Source organism: Procambarus clarkii, chromosome 46, assembly GCF_040958095.1.
Source record: "Procambarus clarkii isolate CNS0578487 chromosome 46, FALCON_Pclarkii_2.0, whole genome shotgun sequence".
In the NCBI taxonomy this organism is placed as follows: domain Eukaryota; kingdom Metazoa; phylum Arthropoda; class Malacostraca; order Decapoda; family Cambaridae; genus Procambarus; species Procambarus clarkii.
In genome coordinates this window covers 27,758,467-27,772,777 of record NC_091195.1, presented here as the reverse complement: position 1 = coordinate 27,772,777, position 14,311 = coordinate 27,758,467, and the positions used below count along the sequence as shown (strand labels likewise).

The 14,311-nt window shown below is 45.5% G+C and overlaps 1 protein-coding gene and 1 long non-coding RNA gene across 2 annotated transcripts in view; one reads left to right on the top strand and one right to left on the bottom strand.

Annotated features, from left to right (window-relative positions):
- The window catches only part of LOC123770626 (uncharacterized), a 78,085-nt gene extending 66,637 nt beyond the window's left edge, over positions 1-11,448 (bottom strand). The window contains 2 exon segments of the mRNA XM_069301509.1: positions 5,734-5,902; positions 11,339-11,448. Coding sequence (XP_069157610.1) covers positions 5,734-5,902; positions 11,339-11,448 — 279 coding nt within the window.
- LOC138350673 (uncharacterized) overlaps positions 1-14,311 on the top strand; it is a 395,852-nt gene that overhangs the window by 166,457 nt on the left and 215,084 nt on the right. The window lies entirely within an intron of this gene.

Sequence of the window (14,311 nt, the reverse complement as noted above, 5' to 3'; positions counted from 1 at the left end):
ACAGAACTGAGACAAAAATTCTGAGTCAGAGGCACACGACTTTCCCAGAATCGCATCAGCCAAGAACTGCAGGTTGGGTCTCCGGCACGAGGGTCTGGGACTTCCCCTTCCCCCTCCCAGGGAGGAGGGGGGAGGGTGTGCAGACGCAGCAACATGACGACGTCATGCTCAATTGCTAGTTTTCGTTTGGGGAGTTCTGTCCACTTGGTTGGCTTTCGGTAGCAATAGTTTCACCAGAATAGGGGTTTGTTTTGGGGCACCTACCTTTTCTGGGTGCCTGTCCCAATTGGCAGACATAGAATGCTCCTAACAACAGGGGAGTTTCTATAGGCCATTGCTCCTCATGCCTCTCTGAGGGGGCTAGGTTCTGGCTCGTGGTCCCCAGTAGGCAAGAACTCCAAGCACAATGACTGATGCCAGAAAGTTATACATATCCATTCAGCCTGGATAACTCCGGGGAGCCGACGGGGCTCCCCACAGAAAAAATTATGTTATCGTGTTTGTGGAAGTGCTGTATGCTGTACTTGGTGTTAATATCTGAGGCATTGGTAGGGAGGCCACTGTGTTTGTGTCCTCTCTAGCATTTGACGGAGTTGGTGGTAGAGACTGGACATTTTTAGCCATTCTTCTCCTCCTCCTCTTGCAAAAAGATAGAGTTGTGGCTGCTTTCATCAAGGTGGTCTGTCAGTTTTATTCTCCTGGTACCTCCTATATGAAAAGCAGTTCTTGCATAGTTCTGGGTGAAAAATATCACAACTTTCAGTACATTTACTTGTACTAAGAAGGTTTCTGCACTTTCTGGGATGATCATATTTACATATTCTTTTTGTTCTTCCTGATATCCTATGTTTACAGATACCCCGCCGGCGAGAAACAATGGGCAGAGTTTCTTTCACCCTATGCCCCTGTTACCTAGCAGTAAAATAGGTACCTGGGTGTTAGTCAGCTGTCACGGGCTGCTTCCTGGGGGTGGAGGCCTGGTCGAGGACCGGGCCGCAGGGGACACTGAAAAGCCCTGAAATCATCTCAAGATAACCTCAAGATAACCCCATTTACAGGTTTTGTGTCCTTGTTTTGCTTGTTTTTCTTTACCTGACCAATATTTACCACCAATATCTGGCTCTGGCGCTAATACCGCCCACAACCCTGGTGGCAATATCGCATTCGGCTCTGGTGCTGATACCGCACCCGACCCTGGCACCAATATCACGTTCGGCTCTGGCGCTGATACCACACCCAACCCTAGTGCCAATATCGCGTTCAGCTCTGGCGCTGATATCGCACCCAACCCTGGCGCCAATGTCGTGTCCGGCTCTGACGCTGATATCTCTCCCAATCCAGGTGCCCAGACCACACTCTGCTCTGACTCCAAGACCACACTGGGATCTGGCTCCAAGACCACACTGGGATCTGGCTCCATGACCACACTGGGATCTGGCTCCATGACCACACTGGGATCTGACTCAGTGACCACTGTGGGATCTGGTTCCAAATCTGATTCCTACCTGGGTGTTCTGGATAATTTGTTTGAAAACATTCAAGATTTTCTGTGAAGGCATTTGGAAGTGATTCTCTGTGCTTCGCTGGGATTTTATCCAGAATTGCGATCAGCTTCAAGAATGTAATATTATTGCCCAGAGGACATACTCTGCAGGCAAAATTCAGATTCCGGCACAATTGCAACCTTCAAGTCACCCAGGTCTGACTCAAGACCAACAGACAGCAGTGCTGCAGCCAGGTCAGGACTGCCAGAGGCAACAAAAGCAAGCCAACCATCCCAAATGAGGCCCAGCAAAGTCTGAACCTGGGATGGAACCAACCAATCAATTGCGAATTTTGTCAGTTCACCAGGAGCCTGAACATGGCGAGCTGGGAACGAACCACATCCCTGGCTACCAGACATGCAGCCTAGCTGGGAGCCTACACCAGCAAGTTGTCAAAGTACTGTACAGTACCTTGGGGGACTGAGCTTTTCAGAGTAGATGATCCGGATTTTACTGTGTTGACTAATATACTGTGCGTTCTGTTCGTTAGGAAATTGAAGATCCATCTCCCTACTTTGCCAGTAATTCCCTTTGCGCACATTTTGTGTGCAAATAACACCATGGTCACGTTTGTCGAAAGCTTTTGCAAGGTCTGTGTACAGTATCTTTCATCTGCATTTTGTTTGTCTTCCATGGCACCTAAGACCATGTCATAGTGAGCTAGCAACTGTGAGAGGCAGGAGCACCCTGTTCTGAACCCGTGTTGCCCGGGGTTATGTAGATGTTGTGATTCCATGTGATTTGTAGTCTTACTTCTCAGCATTCTTTCAAAGATTTTTATGATGTGTGAGGTTAGAGCTGTAGCGAGTAATCCTTATACTCGCTCCATTATCTCATTATCTTAATAGCATAACTAATTAGCACTAATTACAGAAGCTACAATCCTTTCCCCAATTACAGGTAATACTCGTCTCACCTTGTTGGAGGGAGCTGAGGTGTTATCACCATATATGCATAGGGGCCTCGTAGGGGCCTCGTAGCCTGGTGGATAGCGCGCAGGACTCGTAATTCTGTGGCGCGGGTTCGATTCCCGCACGAGGCAGAAACAAATGGGCAAAGTTTCTTTCACCCTGAATGCCCCTGTTACCTAGCAGTAAATAGGTACCTGGGTGTTAGTCAGCTGTCACGGGCTGCTTCCTGGGGGTGGAGGCCTGGTCGAGGACCGGGCCGCGGGGACACTAAAGCCCCGAAATCATCTCAAGATAACCTCAAGAAGATGCAAGCGATTTGATGAATATCGAACAGTACAATCTCCAGTCAAGAATGTAGTACACGGCAAGGCCAGTTCTAATCAACCCAAGACGCTACACCTTCGACACAGAGCAGACAGCAGACTACGACCGCATCCAGCTACAACGCTCTCGCTCCCCGAGTTCAGACACTCGCAATTCCCAATGGAGCCGCCACGCTCTCCCACATAAAGCTCCACGACTCCGGCCTCACTCAGCTCTCTGCTCTGCTCCAGGCTTCGTCTCAACGTCTACGACACTGCTGTATCCAGGACTACTAAATAAATATGAAACTCACTAAACACTGTGTATCTAATCAACTCAACAACGTAACATAACCATACGTTACAGAGCTATTGGTCTATAATTTTTTGCATCTGCTTTACTACCTCCTTTGTGAAGTGACGCAATCTCCACTGTTTTAAGTATGTCAGGGATCACAACAGCATCTAGGCTCCGTCTTCAAAAGATGTGTAGGGCCCGTGATAGTGGCATTTTGCACTTCTTGATGAATATAGAATTCCACGAGTCTGGGCCTGGTGCAGAGTGCATGGGCATGCTGTCTATGGCTACTTCAAAGTCCAGTGGGGTTAGGGTGACATCTATTAAGTGGTTCCATGTTGGTGTCACATTCATGAAGATATTCATTTGAATCATCAATCTTCAACATGGTTAGGGGTTCACTGAAAACAGAATCGTACTGAATCCTCAATGTTTCACTTATTTCTTTGTTGTCATCTGTGAAAGTTCCATCACCCATGTGCAAGGGGTCTAATGCTGAATGCAGTTTTTGTTCTTGTTTTTGCATACGAGGAAAAAGTATTTCGGGTTCCTCTCTTATTTCACTTATGGCCTTTTGCTCCCTTTGCCTCTCTTGGATTTTATATGATTCTCTCAGCTTCAGTTTAATCATTTCTATTTCCCAACACAGCCTTCCTCGGCGTTGTTGGGACAGAATGGAATGTTTGAGATGTTCTGCTATTTGTTTTCTTGGCCTATAGAGGGAGCGCCTTTCTTGTTTCAGTTTGCATCTTTTTCTCTTTTTTTCTTAGTGGTATATGCCATTTACATGTTTCTAGTGGTACAGTACCTATTTTCCCGAAGCACTGGTTTAAGTCTGCATTATGTAGGTTATCTTGAGATGCAAGATAAGCAAGGGCCTGCTTATATAGTTGTTCTTCTCAGCATAGTTCTGCGAGATCTTGGTTTACTTGTTAACAGTTAATCAGTTTGCTATAAAAATTGAATTTGCTGAATTCTCCTCCTCTGGGATTTGAGATTGGTTGCACAGGTCAATTGCCCACGCTCGTCTGATGCTCGTCTGAACTTCGGTCAGGTTGTGATCTGAGTAACAAGTAGTTGTAATCATTATGTCCCTGATCAGTTCATCGTTGTTTGTAACAAATAAGGTCTAGGATGTTTTCTTTCCTAGTTGGCTCTACTATTTGCTGATTTAAAGCAAATCTGTCACACATCTGCAAGAGGTCATATGTGTGTGTGTGAGACTGTTCATTCAGACTGTTTCCTGGGATTCTCTGCTATAACAGTGTTATCTTCTTGAGATGAGGTTATCTTGAGATGATTTCGGGGCTTTAGTGTCCCCGCGGCCTGGTCCTCAACCAGGCCTCCACCCATAAGAAGCAGCCCGTGACAGCTGACTAACACCCAGGTACCTATTTTACTGCTAGGTAACAGGGGCATAGGATGCAAGAAACTCTGCCCATTGTTTCTCACCGGCACATGGGATCGAACCCAGGACCACAGGATCACAAGCCCAGCGTGCTGTCCGCTCGGCCGACCGGCTCGGAATGTGTTAGCCACATTTTTCCATTTTAGATGATATAAGTTGAAATTACCAAGCAAGATGATGTTAGGGGGCAGGGTTTGTGAGGGTTTTCTAAGCAGTATTCTATTTTCATAAGTATTCTAGTTTCAGGTGATTTATATACAAGGACAATCACCACATTTAGAATTTCTATTTTGGTTACCAGCACTTCCACCATATTGTTTGTGGTGTTTAGCAGCTCTGTGCAGAGGAGTGTGTCTTAGATGTACAGGCTGACCTCACCCGGGTCAGCCCGTACATCAAAGACCTCACCCAGGTCAGCCCGTACATCAAAGACCCCACCTGGGTCAGCCTGTACATCAAAGACCTCACCCAGGTCAGCCCGTACATCAAAGACCCCACCTGGGTCAGCCTGTACATCAAAGACCTCACCCGGGTCAGCCCGTACATCAAAGACCTCATCCAGGTCAGCCAGTACATCAAAGACCCCACCTGGGTCAGCCTGTACATCAAAGACCTCACCCGGGTCACCCCGTACATCAGAGACCTCACCCGGGTCAGCCCATACATCAAAGACCTCACCCGGGTCAGCCCGTGCATCAAAGACCTTACCCGGGATGCCTCTCTCTTTTTACTCAGACCGCTCACCTCCTCACCTCATCTAATACTTTTATTCAAGCAAAACAAAAAGGAATAATAAACATATCCTGATAATCACTGTCCAGAAAGCATGTTGACATCTCTATTTTTCGTTACCCTGAAAATCTCTTCAGATTTTCAGCGTGTTTTACTGTGGAAATTTTCAGTCTAATTTTGGTTTTGTCTGCAAAGAATAACAAGAAGCTGTGATTTGTATTTGTGCTACGGTGAGAGCACAAATACAGTAGGCATCCATCAGTCATAGAAGACTATGGAGCTCTGGTTGTCGGTCTGGAGTGGCCGTTCCAGGGCGCACAGCCACGGTAGGTTGATACGGGGGAGACACAACCAAAATTAGATTGAAAATTTGTATTGTACAGCCAATGGGAAAACGGATAACTCTTCACCTGATCTTCTACCACATGCTACAGACAACTGGTCTAGAATCCTCATACAATCAGTTACATCTTAAAGTTACGTACACACACACACAACGACTTAATACTCACACTTATAGTAAGAGAACAGTACTTACGATAAGGCCGATGATCTGTGATTCCCCCTCCAGCACCCCCCCATTCGACAATGCCTCCATGACCACAACTGCAAAAACAAAGCATCGAATGTAATGAAGTGGTGGTGGTGGGCCTCTAGCAGATCCCCCCGAGCCTAATTCTGGCACCACTACATCATAGACCAACACACTGGGCTTTCAAGACCTATCCGTCACTCACCGGGCTTCCGAGACCCATCCGTCACTCACAGGGCTTCTGAAACCCATCCGTCACTCACAGGGCTTCTGAAACCCATCCGTCACTCACCGGGCTTTCAAGACTGATCTGTCACTCACCAGGCTTCCGAGACCCATCCGTCACTCACTGGGAGCCAGGATCAGTCTGACTCATTATGTGCAGGAACAGGAGATGGAACAACCCGTGATCAACCATAAAACATTGGTAAACCCTCCAAAATACATTGGCACACAAAAAAAAAATGATTGCTTGAAGAAAATTTGGTGTCCCTAGGATTCTCTCCATGAGCATGCAAATACAGTTTGTACGGTTAGGTTGACTAGTCTCTAGCTTTTTTATTAACATTTTCCAATCTGGGGGGGACTTTTCTTTGGTCTAGAGATTTTCTGAATAAGAGTTTTAGTAGCAAGCATAATTCATTGGCCAGTTCCTTTATGGAATTCAATCCAAAAATAGTAAAGAAACTGGCCAATGACCCGAGTTTACTACTGAACCCCTTTTCAGTAAATCTCTGGTAGCCCAGGTAATGTCAGAAGAATTAGTGGAATCTGCAATGCCAGAAGAACTGGTGGCTCCTCAGGTAAATTCAGGTACTGCAATGATGAAACAATCATTACGGGGTATATACTGTACAATGACTGATGTGTCTGACTTCTACCAGATGGCAGCCGAGGTCACCTGAGGTCTTGGTCAGCCTGCTGCCTCACTCTGCTGCTGCCTGTGCAAAACTTCATAACCATTACATGCACAACATAATAACCATAAGAACATAATAGATCAATAACCAATAATGCAGAACTAGGAAACAGGATTGGTTCAACAGTAGTTGCGAGAGCGTCAGAAATCTAAAGGCTAAAAAATGGAATCGACATATAGTAAGCGGCCAACCCCCCCAAACATACCAGTGATACAAAGATGCAAGAAACAACTACTTGACAGTGAGGAGAGAGGCAGAAAGAATTTTAAGAAAGGGATAGTGGACAAATGTAAAACAGAACCTGGTCTATTCTATTAATTCATTAAAAGTAAATTGCAGATAAAGGATAATATTCAAGAGGTTGAAAATAGGAAACAGATTCACAGAAAATGAGAAGGAAATGTGTGAAACATTAAATGAACAGTTCCAAAGTGTGTTTGTGCAAAATTAAATCTTCAGAGAACCAGACAAAATAAGAATTCCAGAGAACATAGAGCACATAGAGATGTCTAGAGATGAGGTGGAAAAAATGATCAAGGAGCTAAGTAAGAACAAAGCAGTTGGCCTAGATGGAGCAGATCCATTGTCAATCACAATGAAATGCATCAAACCAAAAACTCATATGGGGAGAGTTACAAATTCATCAGACCAACAGATACTGCCACAGCTGGAACACGACTGATGTAACACTTCACGAGCCCAGTCAGATGTTGCCACAGCTGGATCACGACTGATGTAACACTTCACGAGCCCAGTCAGATGTTGCCACAGCTGGAACACGACTGATGTAACACTTCACGAGCCCAGTCAGATGTTGCCACAGCTGGAACACGACTGACGTAACACTTCACGAGCCCAGTCAGATGTTGCCACAGCTGGAACACGACTGATGTAACACTTCACGAGCCCAGTCAGATGTTGCCACAGCTGGAACACGACTGATGTAACACTTCACGAGCCCAGTCAGATGTTGCCACAGCTGGAACACGACTGATGTAACACTTCACGAGCCCAGTCAGATGTTGCCACAGCTGGAACACGACTGATGTAACACTTCACGAGCCCAGTCAGATGTTGCCACAGCTGGAACACGACTGATGTAACGCTTCACAAGACCAGTCAGATGTTGCCACAGCTGGAACACGACTGATGTAAAGCTTCACAAGACCAGTCAGATGTTGCCACAGCTGGAACACGACTGATGTAAAGCTTCACAAGACCAGTCAGATGTTGCCACAGCTGGAACACGACTGATGTAAAGCTTCACAAGACCAGTCAGATGTTGCCACAGCTGGAACACGACTGATGTAATGCTTCACAAGACCAGTCAGATGTTGCCACAGCTGGAACACGACTGATGTAAAGCTTCACAAGACCAGTCAGATGTTGCCACAGCTGGAACACGACTGATGTAATGCTTCATGAACCCAGTCAGATGTTGCCACAGCTGGAACACGACTGATGTAAAGCTTCACAAGACCAGTCAGATGTTGCCACAGCTGGAACACGACTGATGTAATGCTTCATGAACCCAGTCAGATGTTGCCACAGCTGGAACACAACTGATGTAAAGCTTCACAAGACCAGTCAGATGTTGCCACAGCTGGAATACGACTGATGTAAAGCTTCACAAGACCAGTCAGATGTTGCCACAGCTGGAACATGACTGATGTAAAGCTTCACAAGACCAGTCAGATGTTGCCACAGCTGGAACACAACTGATGTAAAGCTTCACAAGACCAGTCAGATGTTGCCACAGCTGGAACACGACTGATGTAAAGCTTCACAAGACCAGTCAGATGTTGCCACAGCTGGAACACGACTGAGGTAATGCTTCACGAGCCCAGTCAGATGTTGCCACAGCTGGAACACGACTGATGTAATGCTTCACGAGCCCAGTCAGATGTTGCCACAGCTGGAACACAACTGATGTAAAGCTTCACAAGACCAGTCAGATGTTGCCACAGCTGGAACACGACTGATGTAATGCTTCATGAACCCAGTCAGATGTTGCCACAGCTGGAACACAACTGATGTAAAGCTTCACAAGACCAGTCAGATGTTGCCACAGCTGGAACACGTCTGATGTAATGCTTCATGAACCCAGTCAGATGTTGCCACAGCTGGAACACGACTGATGTAATGCTTCACAAGACCAGTCAGATGTTGCCACAGCTGGAACACGACTGATGTAATGCTTCACAAGCCCAGTCAGATGTTGCCACAGCTGGAACACGACTGATGTAACACTTCACGAGCCCAGTCAGATGTTGCCACAGCTGGAACACGACTGATGTAATGCTTCATGAGCCCAGTCAGATGTTGCCACAGCTGGAACACGACTGATGTAATGCTTCACGAGCCCAGTCAGATGTTGCCACAGCTGGAACACGACTGATGTAATGCTTCACGAGCCCAGTCAGATGTTGCCACAGCTGGAACACGACTGATGTAACGCTTCACAAGCCCAGTCAGATGTTGCCACAGCTGGAACACGACTGATGTAATGCTTCACGAGCCCAGTCAGATGTTGCCACAGCTGGAACACGACTGATGTAACGCTTCACGAGCCCAGTCAGATGTTGCCACAGCTGGAACACGACTGATGTAATGCTTCACGAGCCTAGTCAGATGTTGCCACAGCTGGAACACGACTGATGTAACGCTTCACGAGCCCAGTCAGATGTTGCCACAGCTGGAACACGACTGATGTAATGCTTCACGAGCCCAGTCAGATGTTGCCACAGCTGGAACACGACTGATGTAACGCTTCACGAGCCCAGTCAGATGTTGCCACAGCTGGAACACGACTGATGTAATGCTTCACGAGCCCAGTCAGATGTTGCCACAGCTGGAACACGACTGATGTAACGCTTCACAAGCCCAGTCAGATGTTGCCACAGCTGGAACACGACTGATGTAATGCTTCACGAGCCCAGTCAGATGTTGCCACAGCTGGAACACGACTGATGTAACGCTTCACGAGCCCAGTCAGATGTTGCCACAGCTGGAACACGACTGATGTAATGCTTCACGAGCCTAGTCAGATGTTGCCACAGCTGGAACACGACTGATGTAACGCTTCACGAGCCCAGTCAGATGTTGCCACAGCTGGAACACGACTGATGTAATGCTTCACGAGCCCAGTCAGATGTTGCCACAGCTGGAACACGACTGATGTAACGCTTCACGAGCCCAGTCAGATGTTGCCACAGCTGGAACACGACTGATGTAATGCTTCACGAGCCCAGTCAGATGTTGCCACAGCTGGAACACGACTGATGTAACGCTTCACGAGCCCAGTGGATGCAAACTTACATTAATAATAAGCCAATTTCATTGCAAAAGATAAAGTATCCATTATTCTCACATTGTATTCATATTGTGCTTTTAGTAAACAAATGGAAATATATGTGATGAAAATACAAGCTGTGTAGCCTAAACTTATAAACAGGGACACTTCTATTATACATCAATAATCAATATTTAACTATGTTAATTGAGGTACTGCATTGTACAGTATTACCAAAATGAATTATGTACTGTACTTCCAATGTGTAATATAACACAGTAATTACCTAAGTGTAGTTACAGGATGACAGCTATGCTCGTGGTGTCCCGTCTTCCCAGTACTCTTTGTCACATAATGCTTTGAAACTACTGACGGTTTTGGCCTCCACCACCTTCTCACTTAACTTGTTCCAACCGTCTACCACTCAGTTTGCTGAAGTGAATTTTTCTTTATTTCTTTGGCTGCTTTGTTTAGTTTAAATCTATGAACTCTTATTCTTGAAGTTCCAGGTCTCATTAATTCTTCCCTATAAATTTAGTTGATTCTCATTACTACTTTGAATGTAGTGATATCACCTTTTTTTCTTCTATCCTCTAGCTTCGGCATATTTAACACTTCTAACCTCTTCTCGTAGTTCTTGTCCTTCAGTTTTGGGAAACATTTAGTTACATGCCTTTGCACCTTTTCCAGTTTGTTGATGTACTTCTTAAGATATGGGCACCATACAACTGCTGCATATTCCAGCTTTGATCTCACAAAAGTTCTGACCAATTTCTTTAGTATTCACCATCCATGTATTTAAAAAGTCTCTGAAATTGGAAAGCGTAGCACAGGTTCCACACACACAAAGTTCTTTATGTGGTCGTCAGGTGATAGTTTTCTATCTAGAACCACCCCTAGATCAGTGCAAGTATTGCTATTCAAATGCTTCAAGGACGGCTTCTTAAAGAGAAGGAGAATGCTATCCTGGCATGACAAACCAAACCCCAACAATGGAAAGAAATGAGCTAGCACCAATTGTGACTGCCCAAGATTGACCAAGATGTTAAAGGTCAGCTCAAAAATTACCAAATCCATAACTAGCAGATATGCTCAGTGACTGTTAAGACCAAACAAGCCAGGCATCAAAGTAGGCCAAAATGTACCTGAAATTATCTGAGAGCCACTAACACTCTAGTGGCCTCAACAAGGACAGGAAGGGCTTGTCAAAGATCCCCAAATTGTCCTGATTATTTTTCAAGCTGAATATTAAAACTTAACAGTTTGGGCATTTACAGCTTTGGCGCTTAAGCGGTTCCATGGGTTCAAAACCCGTGGGTGAAAAAGCAACTCGTTTTCAGTCCTACATTGTTGCTTGTTGAGCTTGAAACTGTTGCTTCTTGTTTGTGTTACATCTGACCTTTTAAAGATGTCTGGATCAACATCCTCCAAATTGTCCAATGTTTTAAGTTTCAATAAGGTCAGTCTTATCATGTCTGTAGTGTTGTTAGCCCTGTGACCCTCAGCCATTCCTGGTATGGGAGATGACTTAATTCTGGAATGACTTTTGTTGCCCGGTGTCGAACTTTCTCCAAAGAAACTGTCTTTCTAAAGATGATGTCTTCATGCTTGAATACAATAATCCAAGTGGGGGCACACCAGAGATTTATATAACTGAATTACTACCTTCTTTCCCTTAAAGTCAAAGGTACACTTGATTATTCATGGGGCTTCGTTAGCTTTTTTATTGCGGCTCCCACTTGTTGTGCAACTCTCAGTGAATGAAGCATTTTGGCTCCAAGGTCCTTTTCTTCAATGTGGACCTTTTTAAACTCAAGTCAACCTGGTAAATCTCCTGGGTATAAAAGCCCTCTTCAAGGACCAACCGGGTTGTAGTGGTTATGTGGACATGCGGTCAGCTACAAGCAACGGCCTGATGGACCAAGTTATCACAAGTCTAGCCTGGCCTTAAGCCGGCCTCGGGGGGAGTAGAAGAACTTTCGAGACTCTCTCCAGATAAGGGTAGAGCCGAAAGCAGTAATCGAGGCACCCTATCTCTAATCCCCAAGCCAATCTCTGAACCTTAAGTGGATGAGGACATGCCAGGAATAATTCCGTAGGTCCACTGAAATAACCCAAGACTGGAACAAAACTACTCTTTGAACAAAACCGCCAGCAAAAGCCTGAAGCCCATATATTAACCATAGACATCCTGTATTGGTAAAGAAAGCAGTCAGAGCAGCAAACTTCAGCACAAGACGAGAACAAGGTTAAACAGCCAGGTGCCTCAACATAAACCATCTTGTGCATAAGCTGGGTATGCCAGGCCCTGGACCATGATACACAAAACAAAGGGTTGATAAACAAGGCCTCGATAAGAACAGTGCAAGTAGCATGCAAATACAAATACACAGCAGCCACAGGGTAGAGTGTACGAGTCACTCTGGCCAGACAAACCCAGCGTCAATAACTCAAGGGTTTCTCCAAGAGCAAAGGTTCGTCCTTTTAGCAAAAAACTAAGGATAGGTTATGATCAGAGAGAACTATTACCCGGGCCTGAAGTAACAAAAGCCACACTTACAATGAAGTGTCAAAAACTCCACAAAATGACAGCTGGTAGCAAGAGCCAGGAAAAAAAGAAAAGTAAAGGATACCTTAGAAAAGGAGTCCTCAACAGAGGGGGGGAGGGTAACTCCAAGACACAATCCAATGAGCCAAAAGGTTCCGGAGGAGCATAAGCCAGCTGAATAGTGAGAGAACATCAGGGACAACCAGAGAGAGAGAGAGAGAGAGGGAGTGTCAACTCCCTCCACTACGGCTGTGGCTGGTTCAGGACTAAACCAGCCACATAGAAGCCAAGAGTACGAGAAGCACCAGAAACAAGGACTGAACCAGCCACATGGAAGCCAAACATACGAGAAACACCATAAACCCCGACTGAACCAGCCACATGGAAGCCAAACATACGAGAAACACCATAAACCCCGACTGAACCAGCCACATGGAAGCCAAACATACGAGAAACACCATAAACCCCGACTGAACCAGCCACATGGAAGCCAAACATACGAGAAACACCATAAACCCCGACTGAACCAGCCACATGGAAGCCAAACATACGAGAAACACCATAAACCCCGACTGAACCAGCTACATGGAAGCCAAAAGTAGGACACACCCCACAAAGCTTTACAGTCCAATCATCACTGGAAGAAGCAGCTGGGCCAGAGTAAAGAACTAAATTCTAAATCTATGACCTCAGGCCAGGCAAAAGATGCCCACTGTAACAGCCTGAGATTCCATAATAGGTGCCACATAGACTGGAAGCTGCCAATTCAATGTGGAAATAATCAGGTCCACATATGGGTGACCGAACTTCTTACACAGCCAAGGATATGAGATCATGTCCACTACCCACTGTCAAAATTGGATAAAAGGGAGATCACAGGAACAGTTGACATACACACCGAATGTGAACCACATAGATTTAAACTAACAAAACAAAGCTGCCGGAGAAATACAGAATACGAAAATTCACTTTTGTAAACAGTGGTAGACAGTTGGAACAAGTTAGGTGAGAAGGTGGTGGAGGCCAAAACCATAAGTAATTTCAAAGCGGTATATGACAAAGAGTGCTGGGGAGACGGGACACCACGAGCACAGCTCTCATCCTGTAACTACACTAAGGTAATTACTTAGGTAATTACACCAAGACCTAAATCCCGAGCAGCTAGAAACATGACTACACTCAGTGTCCACCTCATCAGGGAAAAGGAATGACTTTAACACCCCCCAGTTGAAGTAATGGACCTCTGTAGAGAAATAAAGGAGTAGCGTGCTTATGGAACTGAATTCTGAAAATCCCAAAAGTAAAAGGACGAAGCAAATAAAGCAGGACACATACAACTCAGTCCCAGCAGTGGTAAAAGGATAATTGTCATGGAAAGGTGGTAAAACTTCTTTAACCACATGCAGGTTTAAAGGAAAACCAGCAGATGACGTTCAGTTTAGTAGAGGGAAGCCAGAACTCGGATTCCTAAATGAAGATGTCAAAAGGCTAAGCAAGGAAGGGCATGAATAACCAGGGCACTATTGACACCCAAGACGAAAAAGAGACCCAGAGAAAGACCTGAAAACCCAATGAAGGTTCCTTCCACTTCTATATAGTAATAATGGCTAGGCACATTCCCCTGATAATTCCCCCTTCACCCCTCAAGTATGTACCTGAGTATGATAAAAAAGTTGTCACTTGGCCAAGAAAAACCAAAGAGTTATCTGCCAGCCAGGACTTCATACCACAGCTGGGAAGTGAAGGTGGATCTATATACAAAGGAGTCTTGACCTGGTCCAGACGCACAGTCCATGTTATCAGCAAGAACCCAAAGCAAGTCCA